This window comes from Puma concolor, chromosome B3, assembly GCF_028749965.1.
Source record: "Puma concolor isolate L17-30 chromosome B3, mPumCon1.1.hap2, whole genome shotgun sequence".
NCBI classification, from domain to species: Eukaryota; Metazoa; Chordata; class Mammalia; order Carnivora; family Felidae; genus Puma; species Puma concolor.
Genome location: NC_141672.1, coordinates 50,478,014 through 50,505,772, shown reverse-complemented (window position 1 = coordinate 50,505,772; position 27,759 = coordinate 50,478,014). Strand labels below are relative to the sequence as shown.

General features: G+C 41.0%; 2 protein-coding genes across 5 annotated transcripts in view; one reads left to right on the top strand and one right to left on the bottom strand.

Annotated features, from left to right (window-relative positions):
• Positions 1–8: 8 nt before the first annotated feature.
• DMAC2L (distal membrane arm assembly component 2 like) lies at positions 9–11,336 on the top strand. Of its 3 annotated transcripts, none has more exons than XM_086709808.1 (6): positions 9–110; positions 3,175–3,388; positions 6,463–6,574; positions 7,923–8,131; positions 8,928–9,099; positions 10,153–11,336. In XM_086709808.1, the coding sequence occupies exons 3-6, from the start codon at positions 6,468–6,470 to the stop codon at positions 10,265–10,267; spliced, it is 603 nt and encodes a 200-aa protein (XP_086565934.1). In that variant the 5' UTR covers positions 9–110; positions 3,175–3,388; positions 6,463–6,467; the 3' UTR covers positions 10,268–11,336. The 3 variants fall into 3 exon arrangements, with proteins under 3 accessions (XP_086565934.1, XP_086565935.1, XP_086565936.1); XM_086709810.1 differs by having other exon boundaries at positions 55–110; positions 3,310–3,388; XM_086709809.1 differs by lacking the exon at positions 3,175–3,388 and having other exon boundaries at positions 18–110.
• The window catches only part of CDKL1 (cyclin dependent kinase like 1), a 60,879-nt gene continuing 44,456 nt past the window's right edge, over positions 11,337–27,759 (bottom strand). For both annotated transcript variants that reach the window (XM_086709793.1, XM_086709794.1), the window contains exons 4-10: positions 25,906–25,978; positions 23,408–23,498; positions 22,590–22,790; positions 20,297–20,379; positions 16,921–16,977; positions 15,556–15,711; positions 11,337–13,451 (exon numbers count right to left, since the gene is read on the bottom strand). In XM_086709793.1, coding sequence (XP_086565919.1) covers positions 13,344–13,451; positions 15,556–15,711; positions 16,921–16,977; positions 20,297–20,379; positions 22,590–22,790; positions 23,408–23,498; positions 25,906–25,978 — 769 coding nt within the window. In that variant the 3' untranslated portion in view covers positions 11,337–13,343. The remainder of the gene's footprint in view (positions 13,452–15,555; positions 15,712–16,920; positions 16,978–20,296; positions 20,380–22,589; positions 22,791–23,407; positions 23,499–25,905; positions 25,979–27,759) is intronic.

Here is a 27,759-nt window from a genome sequence, read left to right as displayed (position 1 = left end):
TGGGAGCGACGCCAGTAGCCAATGGACACGCACGGCGGAGGGCGAAGGGCAGGCCGGCGGCGCCGTAGACGCGGGGCACGCTCGCTCGCTCCCTCCCTTTCTCCAATGCCGTGAGTAGAGGAGCTAGGCCCCGCGCGAGGCGGGAGTATGGTGGTGGTTACGCTCTGCCCTTTTCCTTCTCCCGCTGCGGGGCTCACTGAAAAGGTAGCCCGCCGAGCCGCGCGTCCTGTCATCTCAGGCCCTGCGTCCTCGGGGCCTTGGGAGAGAGTGCGGGCGTGACTGGGGTGAAAGCTCTCATTTGGGCGGGCCCAGCGGCCTCCCTGCCTCCGGCTCGGCCTCTGTCTGCGGGAGGCCCATTGCTGGCCACCCGCAGGCGAATTGCCCACTGAGGGGCGCTGCCCATCCGGCCCTAGCTCTCGCTCCGGACGGAGGCCTTGTCGCGGCAACGCCTGGTAGCCTGCGGTCTTCTGGACTTCTTTTTGTAGGGCTCCTGACGGTGTCATTTCTTGGTGGTGTAAATATCGAGCGCCTAGAAGAACCAGATGGCTCTGTCTCTGCCATCATTAGGCAGTCTGTTTCCTTGTCTTAAATCCTGGGTGGAGATACAGATTTAAACCCACTGTGCGGACCTGGCAATACGGGGCTCTTCCGTACAGGTCTCTTCACCCCGTGTCCTTATCTGTAAAGTGAAGGAGGTGGGCTATGGAATCCCTAAGCGACCTTCCGACTGAAGTTTGGTGATTCGCCCTCACCGTGGCCGTTTAACGCCTGTGCTCAGTGCTTATCGGCAGTTTTTCATTTTTAGGGTCAGAACAGCTGAACAGAACAAAATTAGAATGTTAAAAACTTTATTGCTGGAAGGACTTTGATTTGGTTCCAACTGTTTAGTCTGGTGGCCTGGGGAAGTCACTTCGTCTCTGCCTCAGATCTCTTCTGTGAACTAGGAGTAATAGCTGTGTCTCTCACACAGGGCTGTTGTGTGGATTACATGAAATAAAGCCCAAGGGTGTTTAGCGGAGTGAAATACAGTTGACCCTTGAAGAGCACAGGTTTGAACAACTCCTGTCCACTTGGAGGCAGATGTTTTTCAGTAAATCCAATACAGTACTCTAAATGTATTTTCCTTATGATTTTCTTTTCTCTAGTTTATTATAAGAACATAGTGTATACTACATATAACATGCAAAATATGTGTTAATCACCTATGTTATTGGTAAGGCTTCTAATCAAACAGTAGGCTGTTAGCAGTTAAATTTGAGGGGAGTCAAAAATCCTATGCAGACTTTCAACTGCCCTTAACCCTTATGTTGTGGAAGGGTCAGCTGCACTGGATAAATGACTTTTTATTATGTTCAAATGGTTTTACCTCCTGGACAGTTGAATGCCTTTGTTTGTGAAAACAACATAGAATGTTACCTGCTTTTTCCATCACAAATGAAAAAATAATAATAATGAGATGGTTATTCCTTAAATTCAGTTTTTTGTTTTGAGATAATTGTAGAGTCCCATACAGTTGTAAGGAACAGTAGAGATCCTGTGTACCTTTTACCCCTTCTCCCCCCATGAAAACATCTTGCAAATCTGTAGGACAGTGTCATAACCAGGAAATTGGCATTGACATAATCCGTTGATCTTCCTCAGATTTCCCTAGCTTTACATTTGTGTGTCTATTTAGTTCTGTTTAGTTTTTATCACATGTGTAGATTGTTGTGTCACCACCACGGTCCAGCTACAACACAGTTCAGTCACCACAAGGGATCTACGGGTACCCTTTTATAACTTCACTCCTTCGGGGCACCCCTTCCCCAATCTGTAATTTTTTGGAATTAGCTATTTTTTACTTAGTGTAATCCCTTGGGATCATTGTATGTATGAAAGGTTCATTCCTTCTTATTGGGGAGTAGTATTTCATGATATGGGTATACCACAATAGGTTTAACTGTTCACCCATTGAAACACATCTGAGTTCTAATTAGCTATTTGGAATAAAGCTGCTGTGAACATTAATGTGCTGCTTTTTGTGTGAACCTGTTTTTGTTTCTCTGGGATAAATGCCTAAGAGTCCAATTGCTGGGTCATATAAACAAATGTTTAGTGTTGTAAAAAACAGGCAAACTGTTTCCAAAATGGCTGTACCAGGGCACCTGTGTGGCTCAGTTGATCGTCCGGCTCTTGGTTTCGGCTCAAGTCATGATCCCAGGTTTGTGGGACAGAGCCCTGCGTCAGCCACCACGCTGAGCATGGAGCCTGCTTAAGATTCTCTCTCTTTCTCTTCCCTCTGCCCCTCTCCCCCAGTCCCTCGGTCTCTCTCTAAAATAAAAAACAAAAAACAAAGTGGCTGTTCCTTTATACATTCCCACCAGCAATGTTTTGAGTGATCTCGTTCTTATCACCAGCAATTGGTGTTGTCACTGTTTTTAATTTTTGCCATTCTGATAGGTGTTTAGTGGAGATGGTTATTTTTTAGTTTGCACTGGAGGTAGTGGATTTTTATTACTAGGTTGAATACAGAATTACACATGTCTATGGTCAACTTTCATGGGACACTTGAGCCCAAAGTAGTGACTTGTTTACCATGTAATTTTGAGTACATGCTTCTTTGTTTAGCAAGATGAAAAAACTCACAATACATCTGCTCTTTGTATAACTTTTTTTTCTGCTTACCTTCCCCTAGGTTTGACTGTACCTTAATTTGTTTCAGTTAAGTAATTTCAAGTCAAGAGCTTACCTTCCATTCATACACCCTGTAATGTCTTGGGTGTGACATTTTGTATTCATGACAGCACCATCAGCTGAGAGTTCAAGTTCATCTTCCATCTATGTCAGAACGAGTAAGACATTACTTCACTGGATCCCATGTGATGTTGGCTGAGGAATGGCGTTGGGGAACTTTGTTTCCAATTCCTAATGAATTTTTCTCTTCCTTTTCACTAGACTCTATACACCTCAGGAATAAGAGTTGGCATCAATATTGGGTGATTTGCAGTGAGGTGGGGTTGTAATTTGGGGGAAAATCTCCCCAAATCTGCCCCTTCACATTTTTATCACCCTCAAGAAATAGTTCTTTAGTTCAGTCTTTTGGGCCACTTAGTCAGCCATCGCTTTGGATAGCCCAGCTAAGTAAAAACAAAACTTCCACTGTTATTTTTATTTAAAAAATTTTTTTAATTTTAGGTAGGCTCCATGCCCAATGTGGGACTTGATTGAACTCACAACCCTGAGATCGAGAGTTGCATGTTCTACAAACTGAACCAGCCAAGCACCCCAGAACTTCCACTTTAAAAAAACTTACTTTTTTTATGCAAACAGGGGAACTCTCAACCAAACCTGCTCAGAAACATTTTGTGTGTATCCTATTTTGAATCAAACATTAGAGATCTAGCCTTCTGTAAGTAACAAGCATAATTGTAATTTTTAGAAACATGTGCTTTAAGCCAGGTTATGAGAGTAAGAAGGAGCTTTTTTAAATGATTTTTTAATTTCTGAATTATTTATTGAAGCAATAATTTAGTAGTGGCTATTTTTTTTTTAGCTGTTAACTGGTTTGTTTTTTTCCCCCCGATCATTAGAGCTAAATTCACCAACTCACCACTAGAGGTCTCCTCTTTCCCTATAGAAAACATTTCCGGAAGTAACTGCTTGAATTCTAAAATCAGCAGGGGTGCAGTTGAGAATGTAAAACCCTACCAATTTATTATTTTTTTTTACCTTTATTGCCAAGTAAAATTTTTATGTTCATGTTTAAAGTATTTTAAATATAATAATCTAGTATTTTTAGAGATCCTAGCTGGAGTAAATTTAGCCTTTCCTTTAAGCTGAATTATAAGGTGAACCAAAATGAATCAAGTGAAGGTACTCAATTTTCACAGACTACTCTAATTTACTTAATAACAGTCTCTCTGGTTTGCCTTTCTCTATGGAAATCTATCAACCATTGAAGACCACTAATTAGTAAATATCTATTAAACTCTTGCATTTGGTGGATGGGAATGTGCTAGGTCCTAAGAAAAATGGAAATAAATAAGATGTAATCCTTGCTCTCCTTTTTCCTCTGCACACTTTTCTTTTTGTCTGCCTAACTGGAAACTCTTAATTATCCTTTAAGACCCTCTCAAAAGACACCTCTAGTGTCTTCCCTTCCCTCCCTCCTCTTGTGTTTCACAGAACTTGTTAATATCTCTGTTTAGACATATTGCATGTTATTTATTTGTTTTTATGTTGTCTTCTTTAGAGTATATATTCTATGAGGATAAAGAACCTTGTCTTTCTCTGTCTCTCCTTTGTTGTTTTTTAATCTTACCATTGTATCTCTGGCACTAAGTATAGCAGACATTCAATAAATACTTACTGAGTGAATGAATGAATGGATGGGTAGATATGAGGCTGGGTAAGATTTCCACAGACAGGATCGGGATGGAGAGCGGGGAGGGACAGGAAATAGGACAGCCTAAGTTGAAGCCGGAAAGCCCAGATAAATGAGATTGGCAGCCAGTTGAGTTATCAGAGGTGGGCACAGGTGGAGAGAGCTTTAACAAAAAGTTGGAAAGGGCTGAGAATGAGATAGTGATAGCAGGTGGGAGGTTTGCAGTGATGAAGGCAGATGATGGTAGAAAAGAAATGAAGAATAGAGGTGATCCCGGATTCTGTCCTCAGACCTCATCTCTCACTGTTCTATAGCCTCAACATCTGCAGTCACTTCTCAGTTCTAGGGTGGTTCCCACTCAGGCCTCTTTCTAGTCTTCTTATTCCCAAGTTCTAGTACCATCCATTGAGGGAAAAGCTCTGGACTGGTAGGAGAGAGCACTCGGTTCAGGTCTCCATGCTACCACCAATTAGCCATGAAACATTGAGTAAGTTCTTTTAAACATATGCAGTTATTAAATCTCCACCTTGTTCCAGAAGGGATTTAGGGTGTCGGCAAGTTACTTAATATGAGGGCCTGTTTCCTCATCTCTAAATGGTCTAGGTGGTCTAAGTTCATTACAGTTCTCCCATTTTGTGAATCACTCTAATAATTTGTTGGTTATCTCCACTTAGAAGTTCTGCTAACAGTTCATAGTTAGGATATGAAAAGCTGGGGATGGGGGTGGGAGAAACCTACAGCTGGTTCTCCTGACACTGATTTCTATTCATGGCATCACCATCCAACCAGTGACCCAAGACCAAAACTTAATGTCATCTTCAACTATTCTGGCCTTTGCCAGAACATCTCACTGAGATGTGGAATCCACTCTGTAATGTCGTTCCCATTCTTTCCCCATTTGGTCCTTTCCCATGGCTGTGCGCAGTTGAAGCCCTTGTTAGCTGTTTCTTTGTTTTTTTCTATTGACCCTCAGTCTTGATGTTGTCCAAATAACATTCTGAAGCATAGCTCTAACATGCCAGTGCTCTTTGCTAAAACCTCAGTGACTCCCAACTGCCTGTGGAAGATAATCCAAATCCCCTGGCTGATCAGGCGAGACCCTTCCTGATGTGACTGTGTAAACTGTCTGCCTCCTCTTCTCATGATCCCCATGTGCTAACCAAACTGAGCTACAGCATGCCTTAACTATTTCTGCCTCAGCTAATCACCTGACATACCTTCTCCTGGCATTTTGCCTGTTGAAATCCTGGTCTATCCTTATTTTACCTCTTTAAGGAATTTTCAGGTTCTATCATTTACTTTAACGACTTGATAACTTGTTTTAGCTCACTTCACCCCACAGTAAGTTTTCAGCAATCCAAAGGCAGAAACCACACTTCATTTATCTTTGTTTTCCTCTGACTTAGCACACTCCTAGAGAAACTTGAACTGAATTAAATCAGATTGAGACTCAGTTCAGAAATCACTTTCTCAACTCATGCTCATAGATTTTTACAGGTGGAAATCACCTGAGCAAATCATCTGATTTTACAAGTGAGAAAAACAAGGGTCACAGAGGTGAAGTTACTTGCCCAATCTGTCCTAGCTGCCCTTGCCTTTGTTTGCACTATTCTGGTGATACTACTTGCAACCTTGTCTTAGAAAGGTCTGTTTTCACGGCGCCTCTCCCTTCCTGAATATAAGCGTCTTAACCTCGACACATTGCTCCCTAGGTGATTTTCGTTTGTCATTTTGATACTGGAAATGTAGATTGGGAGTAGCTGGTTTCAGCAAATGTGTAGGTGGACTGCCTGAATGGTCATCAGGTGGCGACACTGCAGGCAGACTCCAACCCAAAGTTGAAGAATGAAACTTAATATCAAGGCTGGAAGGAACCTTCCAGACCATCCAATCCAGCCTCTCTATTGTTTTTTTTTTGCAGCAAAGAAACCAGGAAACAGAGACAGGAGTGACTTGTTCAATAACTTTGGGTGGCAAATGACTCATCAACTTCATTGGCACAAGAGCATTGACTTTGAAGTTGTAAAGCAAGTTACTGTGTGTTTGGGACTCTGATTGCCAGCTGATAACCTAATACGAATACTGTTTTGTGTGTCTAGATCAAATGATGCTGTTTGGAAAAATTTCCCAGCAGTTGTGTGGCTTAAAGAAACTCCCATGGTCATGTGACTGCAGATACTTCTGGGGCTGGTTGAATGCAGTGTTTAATAAGTAAGTTACTCTAAGGTGAAGAAACATGGTAATTATTATAGCTGATGAGATTCCAGTAGCTAATTTGGTTATTTCTTGTATGTCAAATATCTTTTTTTTGTACAGTTTGTGCAATATGATCCTAATTTTGTTTAATAACAAAACATACATACAAACATTGAATAAAGACCAGAAAATATTAACATTACTAATATAAAATATTAACTAATTGGGTTCCAGTCAAGATTTCAGTGATTTTTGTTATTTGTCCTTTCCATACCATTCAAGTTTTCTAAAATGAAAGGAATCTTAAGGGATGTAGTTAGCCTTTTAAATACTACCATGGGGACTCAAGTTTTTTAAAAAGTGGGTGGCATGCTTTGAAATGTCATTTTGAGGGGTGCCTGAGTGGCTCAGTCAGCTAAGCGTCTGACTCTTGATATCAGCTCAGGTCATGATCTCATTGTTTGTGAGTTCAAGCCTGTGTCGGGCTCCACTGTCAGTGTGGAGCCTGCTTGGGATTCTGTCTCTCCCCTGCTCTCTGTCCCTACCCCACTTGCTGTCTCTTTCTCTCTCTCTCCCTGTATTAAAATAAACATTTAAAGATTTAAAAAAACGAAATATCATTTTGAAACTAATGAAACTCATCTGCTTGTTGCTTAATACAGCTTTAATACCACCAACTAGCGAGAAAGCAAATGTAAAAATTAAATAATTAAAAATTAGTGACATTAATTTGAACAGATTTGAAATTATTCCATTTTATCTTTTTTTTTTTAAATTTTTTTTTCAACGTTTTTATTTTATTTTTATTTTTGGGAGAGAGAGAGACAGAGCATGAACGGGGGAGGAGCAGAGAGAGAGGGAGACACAGAATCGGAAACAGGCTCCAGGCTCTGAGCCATCAGCCCGGAGCCTGACGCGGGGCTCGAACTCCCGGACCGCGAGATCGTGACCTGGCTGAAGTCGGACGCTTAACCGACTGCGCCACCCAGGCGCCCCTATCTTTTATCATTAAAAAAAAAAAAAACAATAACCCAGTATAGTCGTTCATTCAACACGTAGTTACCGAGTACTTCCTGGTGTCAAGCACTGTGCTACATGTGAATCAATGAAGGTACATGTCTGCCTGATAAACTCATATACAAACAATAGGCCTAGACAGAGTTCACTTGGGAACAAAAGAAAAACAAAAAAGGGAGCCGGAAGAGCCCTCATGTTTTTTTACACGACTCTCACGAGTATACTTCCCTCCCTCTCAGTCATTTGAAAGGAAAAGTTGTTGCTGTACTGTATTTATGTTGACGGACTGCCATTAAGCAGCTAGCGATTATACTAAAAACGAACTATTTTTGTTCTTTGCCGACAGAGTGGATTATGAACGCATCAGGGATGTGGGACCCGATAGGGCAGCATCGGAGTGGCTGCTGCGCTGTGGGGCCATGGTGCGCTACCACGGCCAGGAGAGGTGGCAGAAGGACTACAACCACCTCCCCACAGGACCTCTGGACAAGTACAAGATTCAGGCAATTGATGCCACCGACTCTTGTATCATGAGCATTGGATTTGATTACATGGGTAACTACCCTGTCATTTGCTTATGGGAAACGGAGGTGCTTTGCAGTGACATTTTGTTGCAGTTGATTCACTGTTACAGTCAGAGGTGTGTCCTTTTTTGCCCTTGTCAGTACAATCCAGCTTGTTTTTTCCTGTGTATGATTTTTTTAATTAAATAGATATTACTGGGGCGCCTGGGTGGCACAGTCGGTTAAGCGTCCGACTTCAGCCAGGTCACGATCTCGCGGTCCGTGAGTTCGAGCCCCGCGTCAGGCTCTGGGCTGATGGCTCAGAGCCTGGAGCCTGTTTCCGATTCTGTGTCTCCCTCTCTCTCTGCTCCTCCCCCGTTCATGCTCTGTCTCTCTCTGTCCCAAAAATAAATAAACGTTGAAAAAAAAAACTTAGATATTACAAACACCTTCCTCTCCTTTCTCCTTCCACTAAGCTTATCTCTACATGCCTTTATTTTGTGCTTATTGGTTTAAAATTCAAGGCCTGGTTTATCAACCTGTCAAATTTCTGTCATTTGAGAAACCCTCAATAATGTGAGAATAATTGTACACATACAGCTTTTGCTGGTGTGGGCCCTTCTTTCCTCCAGTACATGGGCATCTGATTACAGAATGGACCTATATTATATAGTGAATAGTTTGTATGGTTAATAGGGTGACTAATTATCCAAGTTTTCCTAGGGACTGAGAGGTTTCTGAGGACATAGGATTTCCAATCCTAAAACCAGAATAGTCCTAGGCAAACTAGGATAGTTGGTTATCTTAATGGTAAAGCAGATTCTTAAAATGTATCTTTTATCTCCTAGAGGGCCTACAGCATGTTGAAAAAATAAGGCTATGCAAGTGTCATTATATCGAGGATGACTGTTTGGAGAAACTTGGTAAACTTGAAAATTTACAAAAGAGCGTATTGGAAATGGAAATAATTTCATGTGGGAATGTCACAGACAAAGGCATCATTGCTTTATATCACTTAAGGTAGGTGGTCAGTGCCAAAATGGAAACTTGATAATGTTAAAAGTGAATAATTAGAATTTAAATTTTAAAAAACTTTAAGTAAACTCTACCCACAACATGGGGCTCCAACTCACAACCCCAAGGTCAAGAGTTGCATGCTCTACCAACTGAGCCAGACAGGTTCCCTGAATAATTAGAATTTAAAACAATTAAGAGGTGGAGCCTTTTTTTTAAATTCAGAAAAATATAAGAAAATGACTTAACTTTCTTCCAAAATAAAACAGTTAAAATTATCAACCTTAATACATTGTTTTATTGCATTTTTAAGGGGGCATCTTCTTTAAAAAGTAAATGTACATCAAGCATCTAGCATGGTGACCGCTACAATAGGCCATCAATGGGCATTTGCCATTATCCTTCCTGTCCATCTTTCGAAGAATTTTTCCTGATGTTCTGACAATAACCTCAGTATCACAGAAAGTTTGAGAAATTTTAAGTTAATTTTTTTTAGTAATCTCTGTACCCACCCTGAGGCTCAGACCCACGACCCCAAGATCAAGAGTCTCAACGCTCTACTGACTGAGTCAGCCAGGTTCCCCCACCCCCACTTTTAAGTTTATTTTTTTTTTAGTAGAGAAATTTTAAGCATCAGAACCAAAAGTAGTAGACTGTCTCTTATATTAGTTGAAGGTTTGAAGCTTCATCTTTTAATGAAGTTCTTTTAAGAACTTTCCCATTTTTTTTTCTTGTCTGGATTAAGATTCATATTTAGTGTTTCACATGCAAAGGAGTTCTATGGCATAATACATATACTGTATTTGGAAAGATTCAGCTAGAATTACTGATATAATTCAGAACAACTCAACTTTCCAAAGTCTGGCTTAGCTCCTAGAATGAATTTCATTTAAAATAGCACTCTTAACACTACTGTTCTAAAAGTCATTTTGAAAGTATAGTGTAATATAAACACATTGTATGTGCAATGTTTTTTAGGCCAGTGAATACAGTTTATTGTTTATGCTATAAGAGTAAAGGCAAAACCAAAGTAGCTTTTTTTTCCTTCTCTTTTTGCAGAAACCTGAAATATTTATTTTTAAGTGATCTTCCTGGAGTAAGAGAAAAAGAAAACCTTACCCGAGCCTTTAAGACAGCACTGCCTTCTCTGGAACTAAAATTAGACTTGAAGTAAAATAATCATACTTAAGAAGTATCGTATTTCAATATAAAGTATCATTTGAAATTGTTGATCCTAAACATCATAAATATTATATAATAATCAACAGACCCTAAGGATATTCAGTCATGACATTTCAGAAGCAGAGCCCATCATGTAGAAAATATTCAGACATGACTCACTGAAGTTACTAAGTTGGAAGTAAAAATATATGTACATTAAATCCTTTTAGGAAAAATGGAAACAAGGTAGCAGTTTAATTCTAATATGTTCCTCATTTTATATAGAAATCTGTACAGTATGTAGATACTGACAGAGTTCTTTAAAGTGATTTAAATGTGCAACACAGATATTCTTTATTGTATTTTATCAGTAATTTATGTTAATGTTACATTTTACTTTAAAGCTATTGAAGCATGTTACTATAAATGTATAGTTATGAAAAACTGAAAGCTAAGTTTCAGATTCACTGATGAATTATGAAAGGCAGTCATTGGTTGTTGAGGCATCCATATTGCTTCCCAGGATTTGCATTCATTTCTCATGACCCTACATTCCTTTGTTCTTTATAACCTACACCTTTCTCTGAATGAATAGTTTCTGGCTAATTTGTCTATTTTGTAAGCTTAGTCGGGTGTTTTATTAAAACTAGACATAAATATTTGGCTGAATTCAAATAGTTTTGCAACTGCAGTAGAACAAAGGAAATAATCATGAAGACCATACTTTTTGCTTAAATTAAAATACTGCTTTAAACCAAAAATTTTGACATGCCAACTAGAAACTAATTTAAATTTCCCCATATATGTTGGGTACTGCTTCCTATGACTTCAAGGGACATCAAAAAGAAGTATAAACACAAAATTCAATTTATATCTAGAAAGCAGTGATAAAGAATATCACAAATAGGTAAAAACAGATCTTTAATTTTACCTGCTTGAAATGGCCCTGGTTCTATTATTGTTAATTATAGGCCAACTTGTCTGTAGATTTCTGTATGTCTGGTTCTTGAACATAAACTATACGGTCTTGAATAGAACCTTAGCTGGAAATAATTTTAAAATAAACACTGTATGATGCAGCATTGGGGTAGAAAAAGTGGATTTTAATTGTGTTTAGAAACCAGCTTATGTAAATAGCACATACCACAAATGACATACTATTTACGAATAATTGCCACTGTCATTTACAAAATCAGAAAATAACAAATTAAAAAGACTAGGTTGTAAAACAGTCTTATGTGAAACAATAGTGACTCCATGCTGAATGAATGATTACAGATATGGTTGAATTAAGCATTAGTGCACATTTAGAACTCATTAGAAAAAAATGAATGCTTCCATCTCAGATTTGTTTGCTTATTGTGTGGTGAGGCAACTGATTCACCACAATTTAGTCTGCAACTACTTTTGTATTCTAAATGGTTTTCTATAAAACTACTGGATAAATTAGGCAGTTATAATCATCTGCCTCGTCAAGTACATTGTTTTGGGTTAAAAAGAAAAACACAAAATGTAAACTCTTCACAGAAGTGGGCTGTCCTTCTTTGCCATTTGAATCAAAGCCACATAAGAAGAATCAGATAATGCCGAGACTAGTATTTAACCCACTGTCAGCTCCTTGCAAGAAGCCACATACATCAGGAAGCCTTAGAATATCATTAACCTGGCTGGAGTGGCCAAAATTATTGAACAGATGCCTAAATTTGGTGAGTTACTTAGCAGTAAAGAATAAAGTCATATGCTGTCATGAAGGAAGTTACTATAGCAGTAAACTAGTAAGAGTACAGAAGAAATGTTCTGAAGATACCGTAAAATACAACATCTAAAACTATGGCTGAGAATGACTAGGACACAGCAGCAGCCCATCAGCCAAAACTGGCAGTCAGCTATAAGAAACAGACGTGAGCTTCATTTTACCCTGTGTTCAGGGGACAGGAGTGATGAAGCTTTTTGAAGAGTGGTAGCCCGCGTCAAAGCTAATTATAGGTCATCATTTCAAGTCTCACAATACAAAGCTAGGAATCTTCAGTATCAATTTGGACTACTCTGTTATTATTTTTATCAGTTCTTAGCATAGTATATGTATACACACACTTATATGTGTACAGACACATATGCATATGTATACACATATACATACAGATAGCATAAAAAAGTATTTCAGGAAAAATAGGAGTTTACAACCTCACGTCTTTCATGATCCAAGTAAAAACTCAAGCAATTTCTTCCAAATCCCAGATTACTGTAGATAGTCCTGCCCATAGATCTGTCTCCAAGTCTGAGGCTGAGCTGGAGAGAATGAAGAATAATTACTCTCAGGCTGATAGGCTCAGTTCCCAGGAAGCCTGCAGGGCTCATTCTACCTCTTGATCGCCTTGGTCTGCCGCCAGCCTTCACACCACTGTTTGCATGGGGAATTGGGTAACCTGTGGATGGGTTATATAAACCCATCTTGCCTGCAAAAATGACTAAGATGCATCCTTTACTAAAGGTAAAGACCAAAGCATATGTAAGAAATGTCTAGAAATATCATTAAATTTGTAATTTTGTTATGATAATCCATGATTTTTAAAAATATTAAGCAACTCTTCAATATTCCAAAAACGTTTTAAAATAGGAAAATCAAGAAATAGAGCAAGCAGGAAATGGGATTTTAAACATTTTGATTTCAGGAACTAAAAGGCAGGGGATAGGACTCCATGTGAAAGAGATACAAGAAATACGTATGGGTGTTTTGTAATCCATTTTTCTTGTTGCATATAGTACAGTTGAAGCATAAATCTTTATCACATCTCTAATCTTGCCAGATATATGGGCAGCAGCTACAATTTGTATTTCTGTCAATAAACTCAGCTACTTAGATACAACAAAAATGCAAGTGAAAATCCAAACAAGTTTTTTCCTTTCTGTTCTAGTCACCATCAGGAAGCATGGAAGAAGGCTGCCTCTCTAATTCCCCTTCCGATTCTGCCAGCTGGCCTCCCCCAGGTTATTACTTAGGTTTTCTCCTGATGTTCTTAAAGCATTATGATTATTTTCAATCAAGTTTGTAAGTTCGGTTCCTTTTTCATCATCCATCTTCAAGCTCCTTAAATGTTTGGAAAACGGGAGTTGAGTTTCTTCAAGTTACAGTAGTACTTCTTATTATCCAAAGCTGGAAGGAAGCTGCTGCTAGTCAGCTGGGGTAGGTACTGCAGCTGAAAATACAAAACACAGGATCAGGTTCAACACCACACACTCTTTGTTATTGATAACATATCACAAAAGAGGTAAAGAAGTCCATTTTTCAGCATGGAAATGCTTTTTCTGCACAGAATCCCAGGTTCTGAGTGAAGACAAAATGTTTCAATTTGTTCTTTTTCCTTTTAAAGATTTCTTTAAAAAAATTTTTTTTAACATTTATTTATTATTGAGAGACAGAGACAGAGCATGAGCATGGGAGGGGCAGAGAGAGGGGGAGACACAGAATCCAAAACAGGCTCCAGACTCTGAGCTGTCAGCACAGAGCCCGATGCGGGGCTCAAACTCTTGGGCAGTGAGATCATGACCCGAGCTGAAGTCTAACACTTAACCGACTGAGCCACCCAGGCGCCCCTAAAGATTTCTTTTATATTAAAAAGCAAAACATTGCACGTTTGAGAAAATTTAGAGAATATGAAAAAGAAGGAAAAGTCTACATATTAACATTAGGAAAAAACCACATAGATTTACAGGAGTTAAGAGCTTGCTGGGACCTTTGGGATCATTTAAGCCAATGCGTGATCTTAGAGCCAAGAAAACTGGTGTCTGGAGCACTTAAACAATTTGCCCCCTTACTCCTTAGTTAAAAAGGCAAAACTATTCCCTTCATGCTCCCGGAAAATGTTTGAATTTATTGTCAATGTCAAATGAAAGTAAGGAGAACATACAAAAAATAGATGTACTACATGGCCTTAGGTATCTGAACAGTGGTTACTTTTTTTTATGTCTATTTATTTATTTTGAGAGAGAGATAGAGAGACAATGGGTGAGCGGGGGAGGGGCAGAGAGAGAGAGGGAGAGAGAGAATCCCAAGCAGGCTACCTCACTGTCAGAACCTAACTCAGGGCTCAAACTCACGCACTATGAGGTCATAACCGAGCTGAAATCGAGAGCAGGATGCTTAATGGACTGAGCCACCCAGGAGTCCCTGAACAGAGGTTACTTTTTAATACTTCAAACAGTTGAATCCTTCAGGGCCTATATGCAATACACTAATTAATTAGTGGGCTTCCCTATTCTTTCAAGTAAAAAGATTTGCATCAAGACCCTCTACTCTTGAACACAGATTAACAGCAAGTTAAGTGGTAACTCGGGGTGGGTGGGGGTGGGGAGTCTAATTCTGGCATGTTTTGCTACCTGGGTCATATATGACAGAATAAAATAAAGCTTTCTTAATTTTGTAACTCTGGTCTATCTTTGGACCCCACAGTTCATGCTCTACCTGTTTCTAATGGGTTGTCCATCCCCTTCTCTCCTCTAAACCTCACATATACAACCCGGATGCCATTCAGCATGCTGGGCAGTGGGGTCTGCAAAGGGAAAGACTAAGGCATAATAATTTATAGATTAAGGGCTACCTAGGCAGATCCAGAAATGACCAGGAGTAGCCAGCTCATCTTAGTTGTGGTTCTAACCACAGTCCATTCTAAGTTACTACAGCTTTTGGCTTGTAACAGGCTTACACTTAAGGCAAGGCTATTTTGCCACTTTATACCAGTCTTTTTCTTCACAGGCTCCCTGTGTGCAGCTTGGATGCTGTTCTCTGGTTAAATAAGCTGTTCTGATATCACTGAGAGCACTCGGCACTGTATCTACCGGAGCCAACTCTGATGATTAAAGGAACAGAGGGGAAAACAGGTCCATTTTTGGATAAACCTGGAACGTCAATCAATACTGAAAGTAAACATGATGACAGAGAGCTGCCTGGGATAAATCTGATTTCATTCTCCAAAGCACAAAAAGCACGCTCAGTGGGGCTCACACTCGTGTACCTGAGACCCATGCTCATGCACAACAAAACCCCTCTGTGGCAGCAGGGAACTGCAGGGCAAGGACGCCTTCAGGGTTCAGGGAGAAGGGGGTTCTTGGAGGCAGATGTCTCAGTGCCCTGGTTGACAGATCATATGCCCGTCACCGTGCTCTGCAAGGAAGGTGCTGGAGCTGCAAGCCGCTGTTACCGCCCCGAGAATAGATACAGACTCCCTGCACCAGGTGGCAGGCATGAGGTCATTGGAAACTACAACCCCAGGACACTTGTTTAAAGCAGTGCCCCATTCTTACCCCAGGCAGGTGCTTTCGGCTCTGTCTCAGCGTCTTCCTTATTGGTCTGTCACGCTCTTTTGCTGAATCCCCTGTTTCTCTGATGCTGTCAAAATACGGGTGCTGCAACAGCTGTTCACATGTCATTCTCTCAGCAGGATTCATGTGGAGACAGCCCTAAAAGAACAGACAAGTCTCCATTCTTCTTTAAAATTGTATTAACTTACTGAAATCAGTTTTTTTTTTTCTTTGACAGATCAAACCCTTCATTTGGGAACAGGAAGGAGGAAAAGCAGGAGAAACACACCAAACATGCTTTTGGTTCCTTCCACAATTATTCCTAAATGGGTAACCACATAATAAGTAAATAGATAGGTTCTAGGAATAGTAACAAAAAAATCATTTTCTCCACCTTGCCCTGTTCTGGAGGCAGTTGGTGCTCTGCCCTGAGGGAGTAAGATAGGATTTTTGAGTTTGCCTCAGTATCCAACGGGAATAATCCACATAACCAGTTTGGTCCTTTGTGTATACTTTGTAAAAATTTGGGTTTTTATTAAAAAAATTCATACCCACACATGGTAAAAATAAAATGTATACAGAACACAGCAAAGTCTCCTTACCACTCTAGTTCTTCCATTCCCCCTTCCAGATTCAGCTGTTCCTTTTTTTCTGGTATATTCTTCCAGAAATAGTCCATGCATTACAGTATATATATGCATGTATGGAAGGAGAAGCATAGTATACATGCCCTTAGATTGCATCATTCTGAACTATTTGCTTTGCCATTAAGTAGGCCATAGGGTTCATACTTGAGTAGATGAAATCTCACAATTATATACCCCAAGGAACTGTCTCCATTTTTTTTTTGTTTTTTTTTTTGTTTTTTTTTTTTTGGTTATATTACAAATGCATCAGTAAATGCATTAAATACTTTGAAATGGGTAGGGCATGGACTATAACTTGAAAATGTTTTAGTTGGTACTCGATTTTACATAAGAGCTATAGATCTGAAAATGTATATACAAATCAAGTTTTAAAATCAAAACCTACTTCTGATATACTAGGGAGTTGACTATTTAAATGAATCCTATGGCCCAACATTTTTTGAAGAAAAGGATCCCTGCATAAAACAAGTACTATCCATCTGAAATTTCTGTAACTTAGATTTTAAATACAGTATGTTGGGTTTAGTTTAAAGTGACAAACACCTACAGATGTTTTCATTGTAACAATGTAAATAAAAATTCAACGTATTTATACTTCCCAAAGGAGAAGGAGAATTCTAAAAGGAACACTTTTCAATTCATGGATTGATATAAATCATTTAGACTCCCCAATGACACCAGCTACTGTGTGCTTCCGGTCTGTTAGAAGCTATGATTTTACCTTTAAGAGCCCCAGGGCCGGAGAAGAGATGTTTGGAAATTTTAATTCAAGTGGTTCCTGTTTTTAAAAAAAAAAAAAAAAAAGAAGAAAAAAAAGAAGAAAAGGGGGTTTTATTTACAGTATGTATTCAAAGCTAAGGTGACCTCAGGTTGAATGTCTTCTGAGTAACAGAAGCATCTTCCTGGCACCTTTCTTGCCTCCCCCACCCACCTCCCCAGCTGAAACAAGGCCTGTTTCACAAGCTCCTTCTCTCTCCGCCTCCAAATTTCTTTTCCAAATTTTCCTCCTCACCACTCCCTTCACTTCCCAAAGAAATGGTGCAGGTAGCAAATTATGAGGGAGCATTCATGGAAAGAAAGAAACGCACTTGTGAAGCAACTGTTATTTCTTTTTTTTTTCTGCCTCAATTTCTATAACTTGCCTTTCCTTAGAGTAATTTTTGGCACTTACATTGGCATTTAAAAGAGGCCCTAATTTTTGCATCTATTAACATTTACATAAAGGAAGCTTCAAAATAGATTTTTCCTCCCTACCTAGGTGAACAGATGCTTCTTGGTTTTCTGGAATAAACACTGGTTTCTCCTCCCACAAGAGCCTGCTGTTTCCCTGATCATCCTGCTGTTTAAAGAGTCTCTGGGGCAGACATTCATCAATCTCCCTCTGGCCATATAAGGCTATTTTGCTCCAGTCACATGCTGGAGGCAATCAGGAATAACAAGCACTATAAAGCAAGAGGAATGCTGAATGTCAGGGGGCCAGACAGGCCAGTTAAAGAGATACACCACTAACAGAGGCTAATTAAGGAGGGCAGCTGGATGGAGTGCATCGCATGTATAAAGAGATGGCAGATGTGCGCTGGAGGGACTGGCCAGGCTCATCTAATGCAATACCACTCCTAAGTGCTGTGGTCAAGCTTAAGAGCACAGCACGATGTTATTTTTGCACAGGGAATCAGCCCCCAACACTCAAATTCCGAGTGTGCACTTACTAATCACCGTAAGGGTAAGAGATAAGAGCCTCAGTTTTGGAGTTCCCTAAGATCACCAGGGAAAAAAAAATCCTACAGCAGATTTGTATTAGAACCTTGAGAGTAGCCTCCCCCACCCCCAACTATATCTTAAATATTTCTCTTGCCTTTTGTGTGTGTTAAATCTGGGCACTGCTAGGGATTGACATGACATTGCTGACACTGAGCTCTGCTGTCTCAGCAACAACGCCTGGCCTGGGACGAGGCCCGCTGGTTGGCTGTGATAGGAGAGCCCATTCTGCCTGCTTAGCTGGTTTCCCAGTGCCAGAGGCAAGCAGGCCTCCCTCCAGCAGGATGACTGACCGGCAGAGGGACTCGGGCACAGATGTTCAACCAATGCAGCCCCCGCATTACTTCTTCCTGTGTTTCTGTCAACAGGAAATCCCCTGCAGGACAACCTCTGGGAGACCCTGGGAAGCCTTTTGCATTTATGAAACCCCGGGTTGTTCATGAGTCTTCACTGTAAGACAAGCGAAGAGGAAATCACTAAGGGATATTTAGTGTGGAACTGGGAATGTCCAGGTCACAAGGGAGCCAGCTGGGTCACCTCCCATATGCCAGGTGTCATTCCTGCCTCTCGGTCCCAGCATGCTCCCAGCATGACCCACTTTTCCTATTTGTAGTGGTGCCGGAGAAGGAGGCAGCAGGGGAAGGTGAAAGCCTTCACCGTGGGACAGGCCAGGAGGATGAGTGAACACAGAGCTCAAATGGAGCTTGACAGAACTTCCATCTGGAAACTGAGCAATTAGAGGCTTAGTTTCAGTTTGAAAGTACCTTCCTTAGACGGTAGAAACTCAGGATTTCACAAACGTTAATTGTGCTCTGAGATGTTTTTGATTATAATACAGGCTCATTGGAAGACACCCAAAAGTATTTTTTTAAAAAACCATAAAGAAAGAAAGAAATCATGCCACCGCAAAGAGATACCCACTGTTAATATTTTGGTATATAACCTTGCAGCCATTTATTTCACAAATGTAAAAAACTTTGCGTGATTTTCCAGAAGCGGTCACATTTTATTTTTTTATTTTTTTAAAGTTTTTTTTTTTTTTTTCAACGTTTATTTATTTTTGGGACAGAGAGAGACAGAGCATGAACGGGAGAGGGGCAGAGAGAGAGGGAGACTCAGAATCGGAAACAGGCTCCAGGCTCTGAGCCATCAGCCCAGAGCCCGACGCGGGGCTCGAACTCACGGACCGCGAGATCGTGACCTGGCTGAAGTCGGACGCTTAACCGACTGCGCCACCCAGGCGCCCCGGTCACATTTTATTTATATATGTAAATGTATGTGTACATACATACATAAATTGTGCATTTATTAAACATTTATTAAAATTATGTCAAATTATTAGTACTATTTATAGCCTTTTTCATTTAACAATACATTGTGGACTTTTTATTCAGGTGAATAATAAATCTAATTATTTTTACTGGCTATGTGGCATTTCTATTGTAGAGATATATCATAACTTACATGATGAATCCCCTATGGATGGAACACTAAAGGAAATAATTTCTTTTTTTTTTTTTTTTTTTTTTCAACGTTTATTTATTTTTGGGACAGAGACAGACAGAGCATGAACGGGGGAGGGGCAGAGAGAGAGGGAGACACAGAATCGGAAACAGGCTCCAGGCTCTGAGCCATCAGCACAGAGCCCGACGCGGGGCTCGAACTCACGGACCGCGAGATCGTGACCTGGCTGAAGTCGGACGCTTAACCGACTGCGCCACCCAGGCGCCCCTAAAGGAAATAATTTCTAATGTCACATATTGATGCCTCTGTCTGATGGTTTCACTGCAATAAATTCTTGAAAGTGTGTTAAGAGTATGCACATTTAAAATTTTTCAATTTTAAAAAATGAGTATTTTCTCCACATTGTCTGTAGAGGAGAGATACCAGAATGAGGCTTGCCAAGCAAGTTCATTATGGTTTCCCACCATGGTCTGGGCAGTAAGAGTATAGTAGAGTAGGGGACTTGGGCAATGCTGGATTTTCCTCCTGGATAAGTCACTGTGTGAGGTACCTAGCTTCAGCTGCTGAAAACAAGGCAGGACAGGAGAAGGCAGGCAATTCTGCATTTCTGTCCAACATGCTGGCTAACCTCTGCTATCAGCAACTTCTAAATTGGTATTGAAGGCCAGGGTCTTGCTAGCCAATTTGCCCCAATTTTCTTTTTCACTCTTAAATGGACTTTCCAGTGCAGTGTGGGCCACGGCCCTAAGGCAGGCGAGTAACTACCAAAACCTCGTTAGTCTGCAACTCCCCATATAAAGAGAATGATTACCACCTAAACACCCTGGTACCCTTAGCCTCCATATTCAGAGCTCTTTCCAAAATGGGTCACTCACCATATCCTCAGGGTCTGGAATTTTCACCCCGCTGAAGTACTGATTCGTACTAAATACTTGCTGGTGTCTAGGAATGAGATCTCCTTTGGACAAGAAGAAAGAGATTGGTTAGCAAGGGCTGATCTATGGTTTGTCTCCATCAGTGCTGGGTCTGTGCCTACCACCAGTGAAGGCTGTAGTCTGCTCTTTCAATCAGAGGGAGATGTTGAGGCAACCCTCAACAACATGTACTAAGACCTCAGTGGATGAAGCACCATGTTAGGTGTAGAGAAGGCATGCACAGAAACTGAAGGCTATGAGGTTCTTGCCCCTCAAAGACTCACAATGTATTTGAGGAATCCAAACAACTCAGAAGCATACACACACACACACACACACACACACACACACACACACACACACACACACAAAATAATGCCTTTTAAAAAAATAGCCAACGTGCAACAAATACAAAGCAAAATCATATCAACTGAATTCTGATGGGTGGATATAAAAGGGTACTGGCCTACCACTTAGAACAGTGCCCGACACATACAAGCAGTCAATAAATATCTGAGGATAAAAGCAAGGGAAAAAGGGAGAGAGGAAGGAAGAAAGAGGGATGAAAGGAGGGAAGGAAGGAGGAGGGGTAGGAGGAGGAAAAGAAGGTAAGAAGGCAAGAAGAAATCATGGAAGATCTAGCTAGAAGGAATTCATTTCCAATTGGAACCACCTTTTCTTGTTTCATCAAATAGTGATCACTTGGAAATCCCATTTTACCTACTGCTTAGAAAGCATTTACAATATGAATCAATGAAACAAAAGAAGCATTTCTATATTCTGGAGGATAAGGTGAGGTTCATCCTACCCACATTTCAGCCAAATCAGCTAAAATCACCCTTGTGTAAAATCTAGGGATATTACATGTGCAGAGGAATTTTGTTCCGAGAATACCAGGAGATACTCAGCAGGGTGCCCCTGGGGTACACCCAGGCCCACTTCCCAAAGCAGAGTGAATGACAAAAACCTCCCAATCAGGGACCCAGAAATACTGCTAACCCAGAAACTGGACTGGAGTTTCCACCCCAGGGTATCAAGTTGTCTAATTTTACAGATTTGTTTTGGAACTTTACCTCTCATGCAAATCCAAAAACTGTTGTCTTGCCCCATTTTGTACAAGCAGCCAAAACAACTCTCTACTACCTTGCCCCGGATCTCAGTGAACTTCATCATGAGCACACTGCTTGTATCTTAACAACTTTCTTCCATCAGGGTGCTGGAAGTGGAGACACAAGAGGGTGCCCTGAAACAAAGGAAGGCTGAGTGCCCCTGGAATCGCTCCAAGGTGCCTTACATACTACTCAAAAAGACCCATCAGCAAATACCTACTGCCTACTATGTGCAGATATCAGTGGAGGAAATCTAGAAATGTAAGACATGATCTCACCCTCAGGTAGCTTACAGTATCTTTGGGGAGATAAAAGTACAAGACAAGACAGGGTGATGGTAGATGCTCCAAGAGTTTAGAGGAGGAAGTTTGCTTTCAATTGGGGAGTAGTAGCAATTCCCCGACTTTTGAAGAAGGCAGTCACTGCTTATAGATCTTTTCATCCATTCCTCTCCAAGTCTCTCTTCTCCTCCCCTTCCCTCCCCCATCCCACCCCAAGAGTAGAGAGAAAGACAACGAAAGTGACACCAGAAGATCCAGCCTTTCTTCCTGACACTTAGAAGGTTTAGAATCTTCTATAGCATCTCAGTGATCCCATCTAGCCTGGCAGACTAGAGTGAAGGATACCCAAAGAATAAATTACAATAATAAAGAATAAATCCTAATAAATGAAATCCTAATAAATGAAATAAAACACAGTAGCATTCTGTAAACTGTTAGGCCCATACAGAAACGTAGCTTTTACTGTTGCTATGATCATTATTCAGAGTTTAACTTGATCCAAACTATGCTGAAGAGAGAACCTTGTGTCCTTTTGAACAATCGGTATGTATTCACTCTAGTTAATTCTTTTTATTAAAAACAAACGTGGACAACTTTTTCCTTTTTTTTTAAATAATCTGTATGCCCAAGGTGGGCTCAAACTCACAACCCCGAGATCAAGAGTTGCATGCTCTACAGACTGAGTCAGCCAGGTACCCCCAAATGTGGACACCTTTAATGGAATTATTTAAGTGAGGCTTCTAGAGTACCCCTCCTTTGTGATTGTAAAGGGCATCGAATGAGACTGGGAACTTGGCTCCATCCTGTATTGACACGGGTCAAACTATTCAGTTTCCCAAAAGGCATAACAAAAACACCACTTACCCAAGGTTTTCCTAATCAGATAGAGCTGATCCACATCTGATTTCCCGGGCCACAGAGGCACCCCTGACAGCAGCTCAGCAAAGACACAGCCAACAGCCCACACATCTACTGGGGGGCCGTACTGGGTGTCCCCCACCAACAGTTCCGGGGAGCGGTACCACCTGGTAGCCACATAGTCTGTGTAGTAGTCACTTGGTCCAGCTGGCCAGTGATGGTACATGGAAAACAGAGAGAGAGCAGTGGAAGACTGGAATCAAAACAGGCAGGGGGAAGACCTAAGAAATCAAGCTTGTGCCCCATCTTGTGGCTTTTGTAAATCAATGGTTCTCCATACTGGTTGCATATTAAAATCATTAATGTAGTATTTGTTAAATTACTAATGCTTGGGCCCCATCTCAGTCCAGTGAGACCAGAACTCCTGGGGGAGAGCCTGGTGAGTTCTCTCAGTGTAGTTTTTATAGTTATAGTTAATAGTTCCCCAGATGATTCTAATCTGCAGCCAAAGCTGAAAACGACCACTCTTCTAAAATAGTACTTCTGAGATCACTATTTAAGAAAAAAAAAAAAAAAAAAAAAAAAGGTAGAAACCAGGAGAATAACATACTCTTTAATAATAACTACTGTGGTATAATTTATATAGCATACATTTCTAAGCCACTGTATGTATCTACATGTTTTCAGTAATTGCAGAATTGTAATTTAGGGCATGCTTATGCCCTAAACATATAAGAACTAGCTTTTTATAGCATCAAGAGCCTTTCTCACATAAATAAATCTCTCTCTCTTTTACAATTATTTAAGAAAATATCAACACTCACTCAAAAGCCGAGCAAATCCAAAGTCACAAAGCTTAATCACTGAATGTTTTGTGATGAGGATATTTTCTGGCTTCACATCTCTATGTATGCACTAGTCACAAAAATCAAAACAAAAACAGATTATCAAGGAGAACTATAACGTATGGGATAAACAGAACTCATGAATATTTAGCAAATATCTGAAAAATCATTAAAACCTTGTACTGGCTGTTTGGATAATAGGCTACAAAATAGCAGCCTAAAATAAATCTAGTACCATACTTATTATAGCCTGAATCACTCCAAATTCCTAAAGGACCCAAGAAGACCAAAAAGGAAGAAAGAAAAAATGAAAATAGGGTAGGCAGAATAAACAACAAATAAGTTTTCAGTGTAAGTACATCCCATGAAATATTTGGGACATACTTATACTAAAAAGTTAAGACTGTTTCTCTGAAATTCAAATTTAACTGGGTGCCCTATATTTATTCTGGTAAGCCTAGGTGGAAGGGCAAATGTTAAAAGCCTCTGGGTGAGGCCTGCATCGGGGCTGCAGAAGCTGCAAGTTGATACATAAGCAGAATTCACAGTTCAGTTGTTTAGCTGAGAACAGAACACAGTCCGCCTGGTAAACAGGACAAGCCCTGGGCCTGCTGAGATAAGCTGGGGAAGAGAAGGGCGGGAACCAGAGCTTGCCAAGAGACCTCCCTTCCAGCTCTTGGAATTCATCCTGACAAGATAAACAAGGGTAGACAGAGCTTAGCCTCTGGGGAGAGTCGCTAGATGTCAGCTCTGTCCCACACACAAGCGTTCTTAGAGCGACATCCACCCCCATGGGACATAGCCCCCACTCCATAACTTAGACTCAAATCACCTGTGGTTTCCAAACCACAGCTGACATTGTTTAACAGGCTAATGTTAGAAGAAAGTTGAAGAATCTTCACATGATTTTCTTATTAAATAACAATTCTCTTGGCAAAGAACAAATCAACAACCTAATTAAGGATTACATAAAAACAACATTTGGGTCAAAATCCCAATTTCCAATAATCTTCCCTTCTCCCAAGCATTTTCCTCTCTGGAGAAGAATGTTGGATCCTGCTGCAATCTGAGAGACCCTCTTTAGCTTACAGCTGAAACCCTGGGGTATTCTTGACTTTCTAGAATTTGGAGAGAGGACAGAGGTTCTTCTTGGGCCTGGCCTAGTTCTCCCTCCAAAGGACCTTCAGGGTGAGAGATCAGTGTACATGTTTCCCCATGGGTATTTATTATTCTTGAAAATCTGGGGGCGGGGGGAGACAATTTCTCAATTATTTTGTTACTATCTATCTGGTTCTCAGCAATTAATGTTCCTGAGACCGCCATTCTTTTCCCACTGGCTTCACATATTACTATAAATGGGTACACCCATGAATATCATGATGACAGATGGTCAGAAGGACTCACAAGCAAGAATGTGTTCCTATTCTGTTCTGGAAATTCTTTTACAAGGTTCTACACCCTCCCCACATCAGTACATGTGGCCGCCCAGAGCTTCAGGGACTCTCCAGGGAACAGTGGTATGTGTTGTATTCCTCTTTACTGTTTCTGATTTTCCCCACCAGGGCCTTTAGGAGGTGTCTCTTGCTCCCCCATCTTAACACCTGCCTTCAGGAAAGTGCTCACCCCCACTTGCAATAAATAGCAGCATAAGGTGTCCATGCTCTCTGGGATACATGCATTTTGACATTTGATTGTTGCCTTCAGCTGAGTGGAGGCTCCAAAGGGGGAAGTGCTGGCGACTTCTGTATTTTCTCCTTCCAGAAAGGCAGTTTCAAGAAAAATCATTTAGGACCTCCTAAGGTAGGGGATTCAGCCCACCGGCTAAATTGAGCCTGGCAGTAGATAGGATATGACATATTGCAGTCAAGGTGCTCTGATGGCCAAAATGAAGCTCAAATATTGGAATCTGGCTTCTGTGTGCAGGGAGGGGGCAGTGCCGTACTGGAGGGAGCAGTCACTTGCCCAGTGTTCGTGGCGTCTTACCACCTGGGCAGCAGCCCCCTGTGCCTCCCACGCAGCCTAGCTCTGGCCAGGACTCTCAGAGACGTCCGCTGGGCTGCTGTGCTCCAGCGTTGGCATTCTTATCTCACCAACACAGACACCAGCATTTGTGCATGGCGCGTGGGACTCCGCCTCCCGCAACTAAACAGGCATGAGCCACCTGGGGCTCCTCTCTCCAGTTTCGGAGCTTTTTGAGGGTGCCAGATCAATGCAGACTCCAGATTCTACTTTAAGCAGTTTCTCACCAATATAAACCTATAACTACTTTCTTAACATTGTAACAATACATCTTTTATGTAACCTGAACAAGTAAGAATAGCCAGGTTGGCATTTTTAGCCTCTGTTAACCCCAACCAGGCTTCAGAAGATTTGGGTGAAAATCATATCCACAAAAGTAGGATGTAAATTTTGTACAAAGGCTCTACCTCAGCTTAAGGGCAGCTTTCTGATTTTTCAAGGGCGATCATGAGACTTACGTTGTGTTTATGGCAAAAATTTACAGCTTGCAATGTCTGCCAAGTTATGCTCTTCACAAGATGTTCTGGTACCCTAATAAAAATAAAGAAGCAACATAAACACATTCTTTAGTGTAGCCATGGAACTCAGCTGAAGGAAGGAAAGGAAAGGAAAGGAAAGGAAAGGAAAGGAAAGGAAAGGAAAGGAAAGGAAAGGAAGAAGGAAGGAAGGAAGGAAGGAAGGAAGGAAGGAAGGAAGGAAGGAAAGGAAGGAAGAAGGAATGAAGGAAAGGAAGGAAAGGAAGGGAAGGAAGGAAGGAAAGAAAGGAAGGAAAGGAAGGAAGGAAAGGAAGGAAGAAGGAAGGAAGGAAAGGAAGGAAGGAAAGAGTAAACTAAGACAGGCTTACGTAGTGACACATACCGCCATCCACCTCACAGAGCAAATCCAAAGTGTAAAGAGCATGTGATCAACACACAGTGGGATTCTAGGGACAGCAAGGTAATAGCAATACTAACATCGACTTCTACAGAAAGGGACCATGAAGACTGAGGGGTTTCCACAAATACTTAGGATCACCTACCTCAAACATCTGTGACACCACTGGAAACCTGCCTGGTAATTTGAGCTCCATTTCTACCAGGAGCTTTTTGTTGATGAAAAGTTAGTTAATACATAGCATAAAAGGTATTGTTGTTTGTTTGCTTTTTTCAAGTGGCTTCAAACTGATGCCTTGAGACAGAATTCATCTTTCATGCACAGGCACATGGTTTCTCCAGACTCCCCAGGCAGCATTTTTTTTTTTTTTTTTTTTTTAAGTAATGAAGATTTTACTGCCAAGAGGGAAGAGGTTTACATTGCACAGCATGTAACAAAAGTGAATAAGTGGTTCTTTCCCACACTGCTTCTCTCTGGCAGCTAGCCGCATCCCACTCCACATCTCTCTGCCCTGTCCTCTATCACCGTCGTCTACACTTGGTGCCACTGCCCCCAGCCTCCCACTTCTTCCCTCTCAGCTTACATAACCAGGGCAACCAGTAGCCCTGTCAGATGCTTCGTGCGAATTAGGAAGAGACTCCTCTTCTGGGAGCCTTTAAAATATATATCGGGCAATGAGTGAAATGACTACAGAGAGAGTACATTTATTTTTAGAGCCTCCCACCCACCATCCGGACTTACTGTTTTTATGAATCAGACGTTAAACAATGGTGTTATGGTCCTCAGCCAGAACTAATAAGTAAACCGGGGAGGAAACTCTCTCTAGTAGTTGTGTTTAGGTGACCAAAACAAGTCACTTCTAGGCTCTGGGATGGGCCACGAGGCCACTGTTGTCACCAGACCAGATGTTCAGGAAATCCTTTCAAGTAGATCAGAGGATGCTTGAACAGAGGATGGGACAATGTGGAGGAAATGAAGAGGCCACCGCCAGGAAGAGCTGGGACATTTCTGGACCAGAACCATGTCCCTGGGATTGAAGTATCTTCTCTCTAAATTCTCTTCCTTGTCCTAGTGCTACACTGTTAACAATGCCAGGAAAGCTCACCTGTTCAGAAAGAAGGCCTAGAAAAATACAACTAAGAGGAGGGCACTTTAGAGAAAATGCTTCCCCCAGCCTCACCTTCTTGTCCAGAAAAAATATGGACCATACTTTGATTATTTAATGAATTAAATATTAATATAAGGTTATCAGTGCCAGGCCACTTTAGTCTCTAAAAACATTTCCCTAAAGAAATTATGCAAAAGGAGCACTTAAAAGTAAATCATAACAGCATATTTATTAATACTCCTCTAAAGCTGGGCCCATTATTACACAGTCCTCAAACGTCAAAACCATCCAGTGGTCATCTTGAGCTAGCTACTCACTTCACTTTATTACT